This window comes from Nicotiana tomentosiformis, chromosome 12 (assembly GCF_000390325.3).
Source record: "Nicotiana tomentosiformis chromosome 12, ASM39032v3, whole genome shotgun sequence".
In the NCBI taxonomy this organism is placed as follows: domain Eukaryota; kingdom Viridiplantae; phylum Streptophyta; class Magnoliopsida; order Solanales; family Solanaceae; genus Nicotiana; species Nicotiana tomentosiformis.
This window is the reverse complement of record NC_090823.1, coordinates 122,432,835-122,450,153: the sequence shown is the minus strand read 5'-3', so window position 1 is coordinate 122,450,153 and position 17,319 is coordinate 122,432,835. Positions and strand designations below refer to the sequence as shown.

At 34.6% G+C, this 17,319-nt stretch overlaps 2 protein-coding genes across 2 annotated transcripts; one reads left to right on the top strand and one right to left on the bottom strand.

The window, feature by feature from the left end:
* Nucleotides 1–12,604: 12,604 nt before the first annotated feature.
* Nucleotides 12,605–14,795, bottom strand: LOC104100046 (nudix hydrolase 18, mitochondrial-like). The gene is made up of 5 exons (XM_009607207.4): nt 14,419–14,795; nt 14,035–14,155; nt 13,803–13,892; nt 13,512–13,640; nt 12,605–13,229 (listed from the first exon to the last, which is right to left on the bottom strand). The coding sequence occupies exons 1-5, from the start codon at nt 14,655–14,657 to the stop codon at nt 13,080–13,082; spliced, it is 729 nt and encodes a 242-aa protein (XP_009605502.1). The 5' UTR covers nt 14,658–14,795; the 3' UTR covers nt 12,605–13,079.
* A 1,389-nt stretch (nt 14,796–16,184) lies between these two features.
* On the top strand, nt 16,185–17,319 carry LOC138903331 (uncharacterized). Its single transcript, XM_070191279.1, has 2 exons — nt 16,185–16,378; nt 17,040–17,319. Exons 1-2 carry the CDS (start codon nt 16,185–16,187, stop codon nt 17,317–17,319), a joined length of 474 nt encoding a protein of 157 aa, XP_070047380.1.

The window sequence follows — 17,319 nt, the reverse complement described above, 5'->3', positions numbered from 1 at the left end:
TGGCGTCATTTCTATGAAAGTTGTCATGTGAAATCAGCCCGTAAATATTTGACCCAAATCCATTAGATATTTGGTCAATTTTGAAATCCACTAATTTCCTTAAGTTCATTTCTTACGCGTAAATCCATTTCTAGGCAAGCTTATATAAGTTGATCAAAGTGCTTTATAAACCCTTTTGATGTATCACATATTTGTATCACATATTTTGATGTATCACATATTTGGTTATAATCTAAATTTGAACCTAAATTCTGAATATTTATCACTATTTCTAATATGTGATAATGTGTAAGTAAGTAAAAATTACAAAAGTATATTTTTTTATAAGCCAATATGTCAATGTTATATAAAACCTCATAGAATTCAGGAAATTCAACTTTATTTGCAAACATGAGGGTTTAGATGTTATTAAAACTTTGAAGCTATTAGCTCAATCCCAAAAAATTACCAATCAATAATAGAAATGAGAAAATGACACTTCAAAAAAAGACACTTTAATCCAAACTATGGACACATACAAATCAAAATATACCTACCAAATAGTCAAATACATACGGAATATGTTTAACATGAAAAAATAAATAAACTGAAGGTTCCAAATTACAAAAATAAAAATAAAAAAATCAACAGAATATTTCTATTTTGTTAAACTAAATTTTGTTGGTTCAAGAAAATGCTAACAATATAAAAACACAATAACTAATTTCAACTAAGAGATAAAAATGTAAAATTCAAGCAAATTTATTTCAACAAACCATATTTCAGTAACTCAACTCAAAAGACTCATTAGGTTAAGTGTTATCTGTGAGTAAGACTTGTCTATTTGACTCTTTCTTCATTTTTCAAAATTTTAAATTTAAATTAAATTCTTCTTGGCCCACGAACTGACCCTGGCTCAGCTAGTCGGGGGGCTAACTTGAGTCGGGCCTATGAGTCTTACTTTTAAATGGGTCAAAAACCTTAGCCCAATTCTACCCAAATAGCGGCAATTACTAAATTCCAAAGCAATCGGCAAAAACAGTCAATGTTATTAGTGCTATACAGTTCATACATATGGATGAGATCTAAGAGACACATAGACAGATGTTCTTCAGTGTCAAGAACATGTAGGTTGTTAAATAGTTTATCAAGTGTATATAATCAGTGGCAGAGCTATCTTATAGCAAGGGGTGTCAACCGATACCCCTTTGCAGAAAAAATACACTATGTAGGTAGGTAATTTGTTTCTAAAATGTATTTATACTATATGTTGACTATTCTTGATTTTTTTTTGTATATTTATTTTTATATATTTTAACACTCCTTAATGAAAATTCTGGCTCAACCATTGTATATAACATATGTGGATCATGTCCAATGTTACCACCAAATCCACATGCATATAGGACTAAAAATGGAGAAGTAAACCTTTGCATAAAGATCATGTAGAGTGACTTTAAAGTTAACCCTCTCACAAGGGAGAGGAAAAGAGACAAAGAAAAAAAGAAAAAAAGAGAGACAACAGTCCTTAACAGAGCTGCTGGTAATACTAGCAATAACAACAACAACACTTCAGTATAATCTTACTAGTGGGGTCTGAGAAGGGTAATGTGTATGCAGACCTTATCCCTACCCTGGGGCAGAGAAGCTATTTCCGATAGACCCTCGGCTCTCTCCCTCCAAGAACTACCCACCTTACTTTTTGGGTGACTTGAACTCACAACCTCTTGGTTGGAAGTGGAGGGTGCTTACCACTAAAGCAACTCATTCTTGTCATACATAAATACAGATGCACTAAGTGAGAAATTGCAATAAATCAATTATAAATTATATTTACTCATCTCTTTCTCAAAGCTCTTTAAAGAGCCAAGAGAAGGAAGAGAAAGAAAACTGACTAGGGGAACACTTCTTCCCCAAAATTATTCAACTCTGTCGCTCTTATGTCCACTCTATTATTCTTCTCACAATATTGAATTTGAGTTATTCAACTTTCTCCTAAAAGCTAAGATAAAAGCAATAAGGATGATATTGGTTAAAAACTATATGAATTAGCTCAATACATGACCCAAATTCATTAGGAAAAATGATAGTGTATAGCCACCGTAAAAATAATAGCCGAAAAATATATAAAATTTGTATATTTTTTGTATATATATGCATTTTGTATGTTATATACAAAAAATATATAAATTTTATACATTTTTTCGGCTAAATAGTTTCTGGCGCGGGCTAAAAATAATAATACCCAAATTCATTAGATATTTGGTCAATATCTCATTTCGAAATCCATTCGCGGGAAGTTGTGGGGGAAATGCACAAACAACCATTCTTAGGGATGCTATTTTGAATTAGTCAGTACTTATTTTATTTTGAATAAATTATAAATCTTAATTTCAGAACAATTTAGAATATTTGTGTCCCGAAAAACTAAATTGAAAAATTAAAATTCAGGACACTTGGACTAATTCTTAAATAGCAGCCCTTTAGAGTGGTTACCACATCATTTCTATGAAAGTTGTCACGTGAAATCAGCCCGTAAATATTTGACCCAAATCCATTAGATATTTGGTCAAATTTGAAATCCACTAATTTCCTTAAGTTCATTTCTTACGCGTAAATCCATTTCTAGGCAAGTTTATATTAGTTGATCAAAGTGGTTTATAAACCTTAGGGATGGGTGTTCGATACTTAGGTTCGGTATGTAATAACTATAGTTCGATACTTCGGTATTCGTAATATCAATTGTGCGTACCAAATACCGTACCAAAGTAATTCGGTACGGTTCGATATTTTCTTATTTGGTTCGGTACGGTTTCGGTATCATACCAAAGTCTTTCTATGTAACTAAAATTAATTAACTACATCAATGTAGTCACTGCTCCTCAAATGTATCACATGTTTGGTAGTCTAAAGTGCACAATTCAAGTGGTTATAAGTTAAAATACCCAACTTATAAATACTTTTTGTGACCAGGATTTTAACAATTTTATCTTTAATATTTTAATTCTCAAAATATCCCTTTCAAAACAAAACTCCTAACTTCCTCCTCTCCATTTCATAATTCGCCGTTCCTCCTTTTCCTCATAAAAATACTTTTAAATTTATATTTATTATAAATAAGATCGAAGTATTTTAGTCGTTTTACTTGAAATAACAAACAGCTTACTAATTATTGTCCCTTTTAAGTCTTCCATCTAACCACGTAACTACTTAATTATTTACAAAATTAATTTCAGCATTTAAAAGTATTTTTTAGCACCTAAAATATTTAAACTATTTACAATGAAGTAATCTAAATGGGCTCTAAGTAAGAACTCTTAGGAATATTTACATAAATAGCCATCAGATCCATTGTTACTTATATTAGCCCGTATACATTGATTATCACTAATTATACATAGTTATATACATAATATGCATAAATTATATGTATATTATACATTCCTAGGTCATTCCAGCTAGTCTGATTGAGTTTGGTCTGGGTCTGCTAGCGATTGTTGTTCATCACACGATTTTTATTTCCATAATTTATTTTTCAATTTTATTATTGACATACTTATTGCCCTTCCACTTATTTGTTGTCTCTTACGGTGTTAATTCTATTTGTCTGGTTTCTGTGTTGTTACAGATCTTTTGTCTCTGAGCCGAGGGTCTTCCAGAAACAGCCTCTCTACCCCCGGGTAGGGGTAAGGTCTGTGTACACTCTACCTTCCCCACACCCCACTAGTGGGATTACTACTGGGTTAATGTTGTTGTATACATTCGTAGGCTATTTTAAATTTAGGTGATTGGATAGATGACTAATTAGGTTAATTCTTCAAACTTATACTCCATCGGTCTTGAAAAAAGTAATTATATTTTAAATAGGTCAACTTTAATTGATCCAAGTGTTTATCACTATTCTGAATTGACTATGATGATGATGATGGTAAATAATTAATTTATAACAACAATAATAATAATAATAATAATTGGTGAACAATGTAACATGAAAATTCACCTAACCAATTGAAAAATTCACAAACAACTATGATAATTGTAGTTAATACAACACTTACAATATTAGAAAATACACCGCATATATCTCGGCTTCCCGTTAGGACAACGGCAAGTGCACCAACAAACATCAAATTCTGAAAGGAAGCAAAATTAGACTTCCATATTATTTTTTAGCTCCCAGATATGGCAAATCTAATTGAGTGTGCTAATGTTAGCGTTCAAATTAAAAGTTGATAAAAGAATGGAACTACATATGAAGTAGAAATATGCTCTTAATAAGTAAGGATTTTTGGGAAAAATTATGGAAAATTAATCAAAACAGACAATATTACACTATGTAAAGCGTATCTTTTGGCTTGCTATTCTAATTCTAGAAAAAGTAATCAAATACCAACTTGTTGCATGAATAATCATAACATATCAGGTGAGGAGCAGATCGAGTGAAATTAGGGTACTACAATGTCTCTCTTATTTAGTATTACTTCAACCCATAAAGAATGTGTCTTCGGTTACTAGTATTTTAATTAAGAGATTTTTGTTACATAAAGAGTATGTCCTCCTCGTGATCTCCAGCAAACATGTCTCGACATCATTTAAGGAAATCATATTATTCTATAAAAGACAATCCACGAAATAATTCTTACGCTGCACATTGTTTTCCCCTTTCATAGCAGCTTCTTTCTATGTATCAGACAATCACAGCTTGTTTGGGTGTTTGTTAATAGTATTGTATTGCTTGTTTGGGTGTTTGTTAATAGTATTGTATTGGATTGTATGTTTACTTTAAATATAATGTTTGTTTTTATTGTTACTTAAATTTATTATATCGTATTGTATTTATCGTTACATTTAGGGGTGTACAAATCGAACCGAAAAATCGCACCAAACCGAAAAGTCAAACCAAACCGATTAGAAAACCCGACTAAGTTTGGTTTGATTTGATTTGGTATTAAGTCAAAAAATCCGAACCAAACCGACATATAAATATATAATTTTTATATATACTTTTAAGATTTTATATAGAATTTGCTTTAAAAAATTGTCTAGAAATATTTGGAATTCTCTTACGGGATATAATATTTAATAAAATATGAAGTGCTCCATATTTATTAACCGAAAATAATGGGTTGTATGATCACTTTCTTATCAAGTGTTACTGAAATGCGTCAATCTCTCTGTTCTTCCATGTTCATATGTCAATATCTGTTAAATTCTTATATCTTTTTCGAATTTGAAGTGGTTATTATTATTTAGGTATCATATTGATTTTTATGTTTAATTATTAAATTCAGTTAACCTTAAAAGTGAACATCAACGAAAAATTATTGTCAGACAACTAAAAAAATAACTATCATGTGTTACTAAGTAAATTCTTCCATATGAATATTTAATAGATAATATGTTTGTCAATTTTTTAAATTTTTATTAAACGTATATATTTAATTATCAAAAATTTAACAAAGTAAGATTGAAATAATATTTAAGTAACAAAAAATTCAAATTTCGACAAATTAGTTTGGTTTGATTTTGACAAAAACTGAACCAACCCGATTCATGTACATCCACAGTTACGTCACAACGAAAACTGCCGGCGAAAACATATTATAGTATTCCCACGACCTTATAGCAGTTCAAAATATTAGTTGGTAGAAGAGTACAACGATCAAGTTCTTAAACTATCCATGCCTAAAGTAAACCTGTCTTAAGTATTGTTTAAAGAGAGAAGAGAGAGAACTTCTTATTGATCTGAGTACATATCATGACAGGACATTGAGCTATATAAAATTAACAAGGAAAATATTTTAGTTCTCGATATTTCTAATAATTGTGATATAATGAAATATATCTTATAAGATATTCATAATGATTCTTTAAACTTTCAATGGAATACCGAATATAATATAATGCTTTAATCATCAATCAGTAAGAATTATAATAGTAACAATCTTTAAGAATATTCTTAACGTTCAGTAGTACTATAATCATAAAATTAATCATTAAGAATATCATAATATTCTAAACATCTTTTTAAGCTCAAGGGTGGTAGAAAAATTATAGTTTACTTAGAAATAAGATATTATACTTAAGAACAAGGGCGGATCCACGGTGTAAATCGTGGTTCATGTGAACCCGTGGTCCTCGACGATATCAAATATATTATGTATATAATTTACGAAACTTATTATTACTTGATGTCACACATGATCAAAAGAGACAAAGTGGTTCATGGCTTTTGCCCCTTATTTCTTGCTAACTTACGGCTGGAGAGTCACCGAACAGAAACAATTGCTTGACGAATGAACTGGAATCTTTTCCCTATAAGATCATTGGTTTTACAATAAAAGAAACTTTAATTTTTTTTGGTTTGCAACAACTTGTGATTTTTATCTTCCAATCGAAATGGACTCAGACCATAAGCTAATTAATGTTATGAAAATAATTATATTGTGGATATTCATTTATTACTCCGCTATAGATAATCTTCCTGAAGAAAATTATCCATTTAGTACTCTGTTGAAGTTTATCTACAAGCAGCTGATGCAGGCAGGTTGCAAGCAGCTCAATGAAATGATTTGCAGCAGCTTCTTATTAAACAGGCAGGTTGCAAGCAGCTCATGCAGACAGCTTACAAGCAGCTAAAGAAAAGCCTTGCAGCTGCTTCCTGAAAAGCCTCGCAGCTGCTTCCTTTCTTCTATAAATAGAGGAGTTTTCAGTTCATTATGTACAACTGTTTGAAGTTGAATAAAAATATCAATCTCCCTCTATACTTGTCTTCAGTTTCTTTACTTTACTGTCTTTATTTTATAACACGTTATCAGCACGAGACTCTGCCATCTCGAGAAAATACTTTGAAAGTATCAAATGTACGAACTTTCTTTTTCTAAATAATGTCAAATCTTTCTAAACTTGAGTTTGTAGCCCTGGATATATCGGGCAAAAGCTACATGTCTTAGGTGCTTGATGCCGAAATTCATCTTGATGCGATGGGTCTGGCAGACACCATCAAAGATAAAAATCAGGCATCAAACCAAGACCGTACCAAAACAATGATATTCCTACGCCATCACCTTGATGAGGGCCTGAAAATGGAATATCTTACTGTTAAAGATCCAGTCATACTGTGGAATAATTTGAAAGATAGATATGACCACCTGAAGATGGTCGTTCTTCCACAGGCACGTTATGATTGGACTCATCTAAGGCTACAAGATTTTAAATCTATCAGTGAGTATAATTCTGCTATGTTCAGAATTATTTCCCAATTGAAACTATGTGGTGATAATATTACTAATCATGATATGTTGGAGAAAACTTTTACCACTTTTCATGCCTCGAATATGCTCCTGCAATAACAATATCGAGAGATGGGATTTAAAAAGTATTCTGAACTTATCTCATATCTTCTTGTAGCCGAGCAATATAATGGGCTATTAATGAAAAACCATGAAAGCCGACCTACTGGTTCTTATCCATTCCCTGAAGTGAATGAGACGAACTTCCACCAAGCTACGCGTGGAAGAGGACGTGGCCCCAGTCGTGGTCATGGCCGTGGTCGGGGAGGAAACTCTAATCATGGTAATAATAATTCACCAAAGAACCCTCCTCACCACCAGCAGTGGAAAAGGAAGGAACAAAAGCATGAAGCGATGCAAGAAGCAAAGCCAGAAAATTCATGTTATAGATGTGGAGGAAAAGGGCATTGGTCACGTACATGTAGTACGCCAAAGTACCTGGTTGTGCTGTATCAAGCCTCCCTGAAGAAGACAGAGAAAAATAATGAAGCAAATTTTATTTCTGAAGATAATTTAGACTTCATGCATTTGGATGTAACTGATTATTTTGTACTCCCAGAAGGAGAAATAAGTCATGCGATCGGTAGTGAATATGTAGAAATGTAAATATTTTAATTTTTGTTGTTTGTAGTAGATAGTATGGTTATGTAATTATCGTACATAAATAAAAGTTATGCTTTGATAATAATGTTTACTATCATATTTATTTTGTTTATGTCATTTTGAAGAATATGGATAATCTTCAAATTATGTTTGGATCAAAGACCAATTATGAAGATATTTGTATAATTGATAGTGGAACAACTCATGCCATATTCAAAGATCAGAAATACTTTTCTTATTTGCATAAGAAAAAAGCAAATGTTTCTACAATTTCTGGTAATATAAGTTTGATTGAAGGCTCCGGAAGAGCTATTGTATTTCTGTCTAAGGGAACAAAACTTATTATAGACAATGCATTATTCTCCTCCAAGTCCCGAAGAAACTTGTTGAGTTTTATAGATATCCGCCGAAATGGGTTTCATGTTGAGACAATAGATGAAGTGAACATGGAATATCTTTGTATTACAAAGAATATTTCTGGCCAGAAATGCATTGTAGAAAAGTTACCAACTTTATCTTCTGGCTTATACTATTCAAAGATTAGTACAGTTGAAGCACACTCTATCGTAAACCAGAAGTTTACTGATTCAAATACTTTTGTGTTTTGGCATGGCCGTTTGGGTCATCCTGGATCAATAATGATGAGACGAATTACTGAAAATTCGAGTGGGCATCCATTAAAGAACCTCAAGATTCTTACAAATGATGAATTTTCTTGTGATGCTTGTTATCAAGGCAAAATGATCACTAGACTATCACCAATGAAGGTTGGCATTGAGTCCCCTACCTTTTTAGAACGTATACATGGGGATATATGAGGACCTATTCACCCACCGAGTGGGCTGTTTAGATATTTTATGGTCCTAATAGATGCATCTTCAAGATGGTCTCATGTTTGCCTACTATCATCTCGCAACTTGGCGTTTGCAAAGTTATTAGCCCAAATAATTCGATTAAGGGCACAATTTCCAGATTATCCTATAAAGGCTATTCGCCTTGATAATGCTGGAGAATTCTCATCTCAAGTTTTTGATAATTACTGTCTATCAGTTGGAATAAAAGTTGAACATCATGTAGCTTATGTTCATACTCAAAATGGCCTTATAGAGTCATTTATTAAACGACTGCAATTGATAGCAAGACCACTACTTATGAAAACAAAATTGCCCACTACTGTTTGGGGCCATGCTATCTTGCACGCAACATCGCTTATCCGTCTCAAACCAACACCTTATCATAAATATTCTCCGTCACAATTAGTTTTTGGTCATGAACCAAATATTGCCCATCTACGAATTTTTGGATGTGCTGTATATGTGCCAGTAGCACCACCACAGCGCAGTAAGATGGGCCCCAAAGAAGGTTAGGAATATATATTGGGTTTGAATCACCCTCTATTATTCGCTATCTTGAACCATTGACGGGAGATTTATTTACTGCTCGATTTACAGATTGTCGATTTGATGAAACAAATTTCCCACAATTAGGGGGAGAGAAAAAGGAAATCAAAAGAGAAATTGTGTGAAAAGTTTCATCATTATCTCATTTTGATCCACGTACCCTTATATGTAATCAGGAGGTCCAGAAGATCATCCATTTACAAAATATAGCAAATCAAATGCCAGACGCGTTTACTGATTTGAAAAGGATAACTAAGTCACATATCCCTGCAGAGAATGTGCCTATACGAATTGATGTCCCAGCAGGACCATCTACTAGCATAAGAACTAGTGAACCTAAAGCACGCCTGAAGCGTGGTAGGCCTTTGGGTTCTAAGGATCGAAATCCTAGAAAAAGAAAATCGACAAATGATCAAAATGATATTATGAAGGGATCTCCTGAAGAGACCCAAGATCTGATTAGTTCTGAGATTCCTGAAGAAATCAATGAACCCGAAACTCAAGTGAGTAAGGAACTTTTAATAAGTTCTATTAGTGATGGGATTAATTTAAATCGATCTGAAATAGTGGTGGATAATATTTTTGCATATAATGTTGCACTTAACATTATGCAAGATAGTGAGGATTATGAACCCCGATCTGTTGAAGAATATCAACAAAGATCTGATTGGCCAAAATGGCAAGGAGCAATTCAATCAGAATTGAACGCACTTGCTAAAAGAGAGATCTTTGGACCAGTAGTCCAAACACCTGCTGGTGTAAAACCAGTTGGTCATAAATGGGTTTTTGTGCGAAAAATGAATGACCAAAATGAAGTTGAAAGATACAAGGCTCGCCTTGTCGCACAAGGATTCTCACAACGACCTGGAGTCGATTATGAAGAAACATATTCACCAGTTATGGATGCCATAACATTTCGATATCTCATCAGTTTAGCTTTACGTGAAAGACTTGAAATACATATGATGGATGTGGTTACAGCTTATCTGTACGGGTCACTTGATAATGAGATTTACATGAAAATCCCTGAAGGATTTAAAATGCCTGAAGCATATTCGAAATCTCGGAAAATGTATTCAATCAGATTACAAAGATCTTTGTACGGTTTAAAGCAATCTGGGCGCATGTGGTATAATCGCCTTAGTGAATATTTACTGAAAGAGGGTTACATAAATGATGTCATTTGTCCATGTATTTTTATAAAGAAAATGACATCAGAATTTGTTATACTTGCTGTTTATGTTGATGACATAAATCTTGTTGGAACTCCAGAAGAGCTCCAAAAGGCAATTGAATATCTTAAGAAAGAATTTGAGATGAAAGATCTTGGAAAAATAAAACTTTGTCTTGGATTGCAAATTGAACATTTAGCAAACGGGATCTTTATGCATCAATCTGCCTATAAGGAAAGGGTCTTAAAACGCTTTTACATGGACAAAGCGCACCCATTGAGTACACCAATGGTTGTTCGATCACTTGAAGTGAATAAGGACCCGTTTCGACCTCCAGAAGAGGATGAGGAACTCCTTGGTCCTGAAATACCCTATCTCAGTGCAATTGGTGCACTTATGTATCTTGCTAATGCTACAAGGCCTGACATAGCATTTTCTGTTAATTTACTAGCAAGATATAGCTCTTCTCCTGCTCGGAGATATTGGAATGGGATTAAGCATATTTTGCGATATTTAAAGGGAACTCTTGATATGGGTTTGTTTTATGCTAACAAAAGTAGTGCAGATCTTGTTGGTTATGCAGATGCAGGTTATTTATCTGATCCTCATAAAGCTCGATCTCAAACCGGGTACGTGTTTACATGTGGAGGTACTGTCATATCATGACGCTCCACAAAGCAGTCAATTGTTGCTACTTCTTCAAATCATGCTGAGATAATAGCTATTCATGAAGCAAGTAGGGAATGCGTATGGTTGAGATCAGTGATTCATTTTATTCAAGAAAAATGTGGTTTGAAGTGTGATAAAAGATCCACAATTTTATACGTAGACAATGCTGCATGCATAGCCCAATTGATGGGAGGATTTATAAAAGGAGATAGAACGAAGTACATTTCACCAAAATTATTCTACACACACGATCTTCAGAAAAATGGTGACATTGATGTGCAGCAAATCCGTTCAAGTGACAATCCGACAGATTTATTCACTAAATCTTTGCCAACTTCAACTTTTGAGAAGATGGTATACAAGATTGGAATGCGGAGACTCAAATATTTGAAACAGGGTTTTCGTCAGGGGGAGTAAAATACGCGATGTACTCTTTTTTCCTTACTAAGATTTTTCCCCATAGGGTTTTCCTTATAAGGTTTTTAATGTGGCAACTAGAAATGCGTATTACTAGATATGTGTACTCTTTTTCCTTCACTAAGATTTTTTTTACTGGGTTTTTCCTAGTAAGGTTTTAACGAGGCACAATACCTTTTAATGATCATCCAAGGGGGAGTGTTATGAAAATAATTATATTGTGGATGTTCATTTATTACTCCGCTATAGATAATCTTCCTGAAGAAGATTATCCATTTAGTACTCTGTTGAAGTTTATCTACAAGCAGCTGATGCAGGCAGGTTGCAAGCAGCTCAATGAAATGATTTGCAGCAGCTTCTTATTAAACAGGCAGGTTGCAAGCAGCTCATGCAGACAGCTTACAAGCAGCTAAAGAAAAGCCTTGCAGCTGCTTCCTGAAAAGCCTCGTAACTGCTTCCTTTCTTCTATAAATAGAGGAGTTTTCAGTTCATTATGTACAACAGTTTGAAGTTGAATAAAAATATCAATCTCCCTCTATACTTGTCTTCAGTTTCTTTACTTTACTGTCTTTATTTTATAATAATTAACAATTAATTAGTCAACTACATTTTTGCTTTTTAAATGAAATATGAAAGAAGTTGTGAAAGAATGAATAAATCTTGATGAATTAAATCATGAAGTCAGAAAAAAGTTGTACATAAACTCTACTTATAACTCTTAATTAACATCCTAAAGAACCCATGTTCTCTAATACTCTCTATTTTCATATGATCTAAACCCATAATATATCAGGCTTCAAATCACCTCTTCCTTTTGGTAGCTTGAATAGGCAGTGCAGTTTGAGAAAATTGATAAAGTCCTATTTAAGATGCTAGCTCTCACCAACATATTAAACAAGGTGCGACAGAAACAGCTCTTAATCCAATTTGAGGGACAATTTTATAATTCTATCAAACAGGCCATGAGGCTTCTCTTCACTTAAACACTTGTGTCGTTGCAATTTGCAACCAAAGATTGTCAATCTCTGCATTTTGTTGTAGACTTTGGGATATAATTAATGCCGAAGGTTCCTTTTCTTTTAATCTGTTTGTGGACTTTCAGATGCTATTGCTGATTCTTCATTGCATGCTTCTTTAAGAAAAATAGTAGTATCAAATTGCCATACAAGGCACTTCAAGGTACAAGACTGATTCCAAGAGGTTTTGTCCTCCTTTTTTTGTTGCTAACTTTTGTGCAACAATGTTTGTTCTTTTATCTTCATTGGAAGCTTGTGTCTTCGCTTTGGTGTTCATTCACGGTTCTGCTCTGAACACGGAGTACTAATTTTTGTTATCACTTGTTATTTCCTTCGCTTCGATTTTCTGATTGGCATGCTGGTGTTACTATTTGTTGTTACTCGTTTCTTCTTATTGTTCCTGCGCCGAGAGTCTATTGGAAACAACTTCTCTATCTTGAATAGGGGTAAGGTTTGCAGACACACTACCCTCCCCAGATCCCACTTGTAAAACTATACTGTATTTGTTGTTGTTGTTAGTACTCCATTGGCTTAGCTACAACACACAACAGTACCTTCATCCGACAATAAATGGAATATATGAGGCCCTTCTTTTCTCTTGGAAAGCTTAGAAGCAAAGACATCTAATGCTTCTTTCATCCATGGATGCCAACATACTTCCCTTGCTTCACTAAAATTCACCTGCATAATTGAATCAAATTCAACATCATGAGAATATATTTTGTCGGGCTAAAACCGCTTAAAGATATTCTGAACATAGTATGATATTGTTTGCTTTGGGCCAAGCTCGCACGATTTTTCCTAAAATGCCTCACACCATTAAAAGATCCATATACCTTATATGTAAATTCCCAATCTTTTTAGCTATCAATATGAGACTTTGTTCGCACACCTAACAAATTTTTCATTAAGATCCAAGTGATTCAAGATCAGAATAGTTCCTATTGCAGATTGAAAGCATACCCATAAACGTCGACGGACAGTTTTTTCAGGCCAATCGTCTAGTTCCTCAGTCACACGCAAAGGAAACATGTGCCCCTCATGAAATGTACCTTGGCTTTTGCTTTTGAAACTCCATGTACCTAAGTATTCCTGCAAATAGAACACCGAAAAATATAGTTAAGTAATGAGCAAAATTTTAAGGCTTATGTACAAAAATAATAACTATGCCTCAATTCTAAATTACGGAGAAAAAAAGAAGAAGATGAATAATCAAAATTAATTCACTATTTATTTTCGCATGCAGAAACGAACCTGAACCTCAACCTCACCAACAACTCCAGCTTCTTCAAATGTCTCTCTTGAAGCTGCCTCTTCTAATGATTCATCAATTTCCCAACCACCCTACGTTTTAATTGCAAAATCAAGAATGTCAATTGGTGAATGATACATTACTAATACAATGGAACCATTTTCCCTATATCAATTGGGAACTAAACAAATCAGTACTATATAATTGGATTGAATTAATTGTCCAAAGATATACCTTAGGGAACATCATTCTTGGATTTTTCTGCGAGCTGATTAATAAAAATTCCAAATCATCAATAGGGGTACGCTGAACACAAGATGATTGGTCCGTTTTCTTGCATCTGTACGGAATACATCTGCACCATTATGGTAAAATGAGAGAAAAGCCGAGTTCGAGAGTCAAACTTCTTAATTTTGATCGTGAATATGAATATAGGATTTTTGAGTTATTGAAATAAGATATATATATTTGAAACTATGTAAAAAGTAGTACAAGTCACAATAATTAACAAATTCAAAATATTTTAAAGGTATATATCACAAACAATTCTCATATTTGCCCTCGAAAACATTATTTGAAATACAAATTATAAGAAGGAATAAATAAATGAATACGCACCCAACAACTTGACGACAACCATGATTGTATCTCTGCAAATCTCTTCCTGTGCGAGAGGACATTGAGAAAGACTTCTTGATTTGCATATTAAAAAACAAAGACAAATTTTTTCTTCTTCTTACGAAGAAACTTTTCTGAAACAAAAAAGGGTACTCACGAGATGAGAGCAATATATATAGGAATGCAATTAGGCCGTTATAGAGAGAGGGAAAAATTGACGCGTATAATTTATATATCATTCACTCCCGAAAACGTGAAAACATTTGGCTATTTTCTTGGGTTAGATGCTATTCTTTAGAAATTTAAGAAGCTAAATACATATGAGAGATAGAAGTAAGCTTTTCTAGATCTCTTAATTGTGTGGATAATATGAGAATGCTCTGTTACGTTTGTTTGTCCACCCCTTTAATAGAGACAGGAGAGAGACAAAGGAGATTTAATATGAGAATTATATGGTAGTGGACAGGTTGTGCCGGGGTCAATCATTTTGGTGTTGTATTTTACTGTTTTGTTTTTTATTTTTATTTTTAGGAACGCCAGAAACTATTTATATAACCGAAAAAATGTATAAAATTGTATAATTTATATATATATATAACACATAATGTATATAAATACAAAAAATATATATTTTTCTGCTATTATTTTGAGAGCGGCTATACAATGTCTTTTTCCTATTGTTTACCCTTAAATCGGATAACAATTAAATTTGTACGCGGTTTTAAGGATACGTGGATTGATTCAACACAAATAATCAAGAATATTAGATAAACGAGTTAAAGCGAAATAAACGATCAAACCAGCTGTAATATTATGGCTTAGCCCAAACCTAGGTTGAACAGTAATTTTGACCTCGATTGGACCCTTGGTTCGAGCTCAGTTATAAATGAAGAAAAGAACAATTAAATAAGAACTTTAGCAGTAGCTAGAAAGCAGAAAATAAATTTGTATTACTTTGATTCGCGTGTTACAATGTTCCTTACAAAAGAAATACTTCTCCTTCATATAGTAGGGAAGTTTCACCCCTAGTACAAGTCTAAAAAAGGTAAAAATCTTTCTTTCTCGTTAATTACTAATCCGTAACCGAAATCGAGCGAGATCTGTGTCGTGATATCCGGTTAGGTACGAATATCACGGCCCTCTATCCGTCCTGTGTAACTGTTTACCGTATTTTCCGAGATCTTAAAACTCATTTTGGGTCCGGGGAGCATCGTTTTATCATGCCCGATGATGAACACATCGTTCACCTTTCAAGGATCTCGATACGAAGGGTTCCCAGCCTCGATTTCAATCTCGTGCATCCATGCCCTTCTTCCATTTTCTTCACCAGGAAATCAGGTTATGCAATATCCCCGATTTTACCCGTATACAGATAGTCCACTCGTTTTTTAGAGAGTAGGTTTGCCGAAACGATAGAAAATGATAGATGAACCCCGATTCCTTCCTTCGTACGTTACAACTGAGATGACGGGTAAATCAAAACGTCCCATCAGTCGTGTCGTTCTGACTTCGAACACGTGTTAGTCACCGGTTGGCTGCCTTCGAATGCGAAACGTCGCGCATTGATTGTTTTTTCCCTTATAAAAGCTTCAACCTTTTTCACTTCTTCCACTTTCTGATTCTATATGTTACCCTCAAACTCACTAACGACTTTTAACTTCTCCAAATCTTCATACATTGTTCTTTGAGACTTCATATCTTCATCTTCAACCCTCATATATTTTCTTTGAACCTTCAACCCAGACCTTCATATTTCCTAGATTACAATGGCAAAAATCTGCAAGGCGGTGCATCAGCGGGTTGCTCCTTCATCTTCTCACCCAGATGCCGAGGTGGTCGTTCCCCAAGTGGCTCAAGAGCCTCCCATGAAGAGCTTCATACTCGGAAGCTGCTCTATCGGGAACAACTTCAATGTCGAGAAGGCCTCTAGTCAACAAGATCGAGGCGATGGAGCATGGAGGTACATATGCTCCGTAACTGAAGAGACTCTACCCATAGTTCGAGCGGATTATAAATAAGAGGGTAAGGACATGGTCATTCCCGAGCGCAATGAGGATATTACTACCCAGAGGTACGAGGTGTACCTTGGGCAAATCCACCCGTTCTTCTGGAGAATCGTGATCCTCTTACGCCATTTCGTGAACAATACCAAAGCCCCTCAGTTCACCCTCGACCATCTACTCTGCCTATACAGTCCCCGAATCTTCCAAGGAGGACTGATCAAGCTCATTCGCAGAGCAAGCAAGGCTCATTTCTCGAGCATTGATGAGGACCGAGACCGAGGCTGGGATGGGAGGTTCGTTCTGGTGAAAACCGAATACTTGATCCCTCCCGAGATTCTGTCGTTCCCTAAGGAGTGGAACACATACCGTAAGTATTGTCTTTCTCGAGTATTCATTTATTTTTACTCTTTTCTCTCATTGTATGTGTTTGTGGTCATGCAGCTATTGCCCAAGTTTCTAATGTAATCCCCCGATTCAAGGAGTGAATCGAGAGGATCTGCAAGCAGATTCCGTACTCAGAGTGCGCATGACGCAAGCTTTCGAATGGCAAATGGGAGGCCCATTCTTATGGTGAGGTTCTTCCCTGAATAATTATCACCATGCTCTTAACTTACACAGTGCTAACCCTTTCGCTTTTCTTACAGGTTTGCCTAAGACCACTAAACTTAGATCGTTGGATGAGGAAGAGGATCCGTCCTCGCTCGTCGAACCCTCCATTTTGGGTCAGCCTAGGGCTGCCACGAAGGAGGAGGAGGAGAAGAAGAAGAAGAAGAAGAAGAAGAAGAAGAAGAAGAAGAACAACAACAACAACAACAACAACAACAATAACAAAAAGAAGAAGAGAAAGTCCTCGGGTTCCCTGGACGCCGAGGTGAAGAAGAAGAATGTGACCATCTAG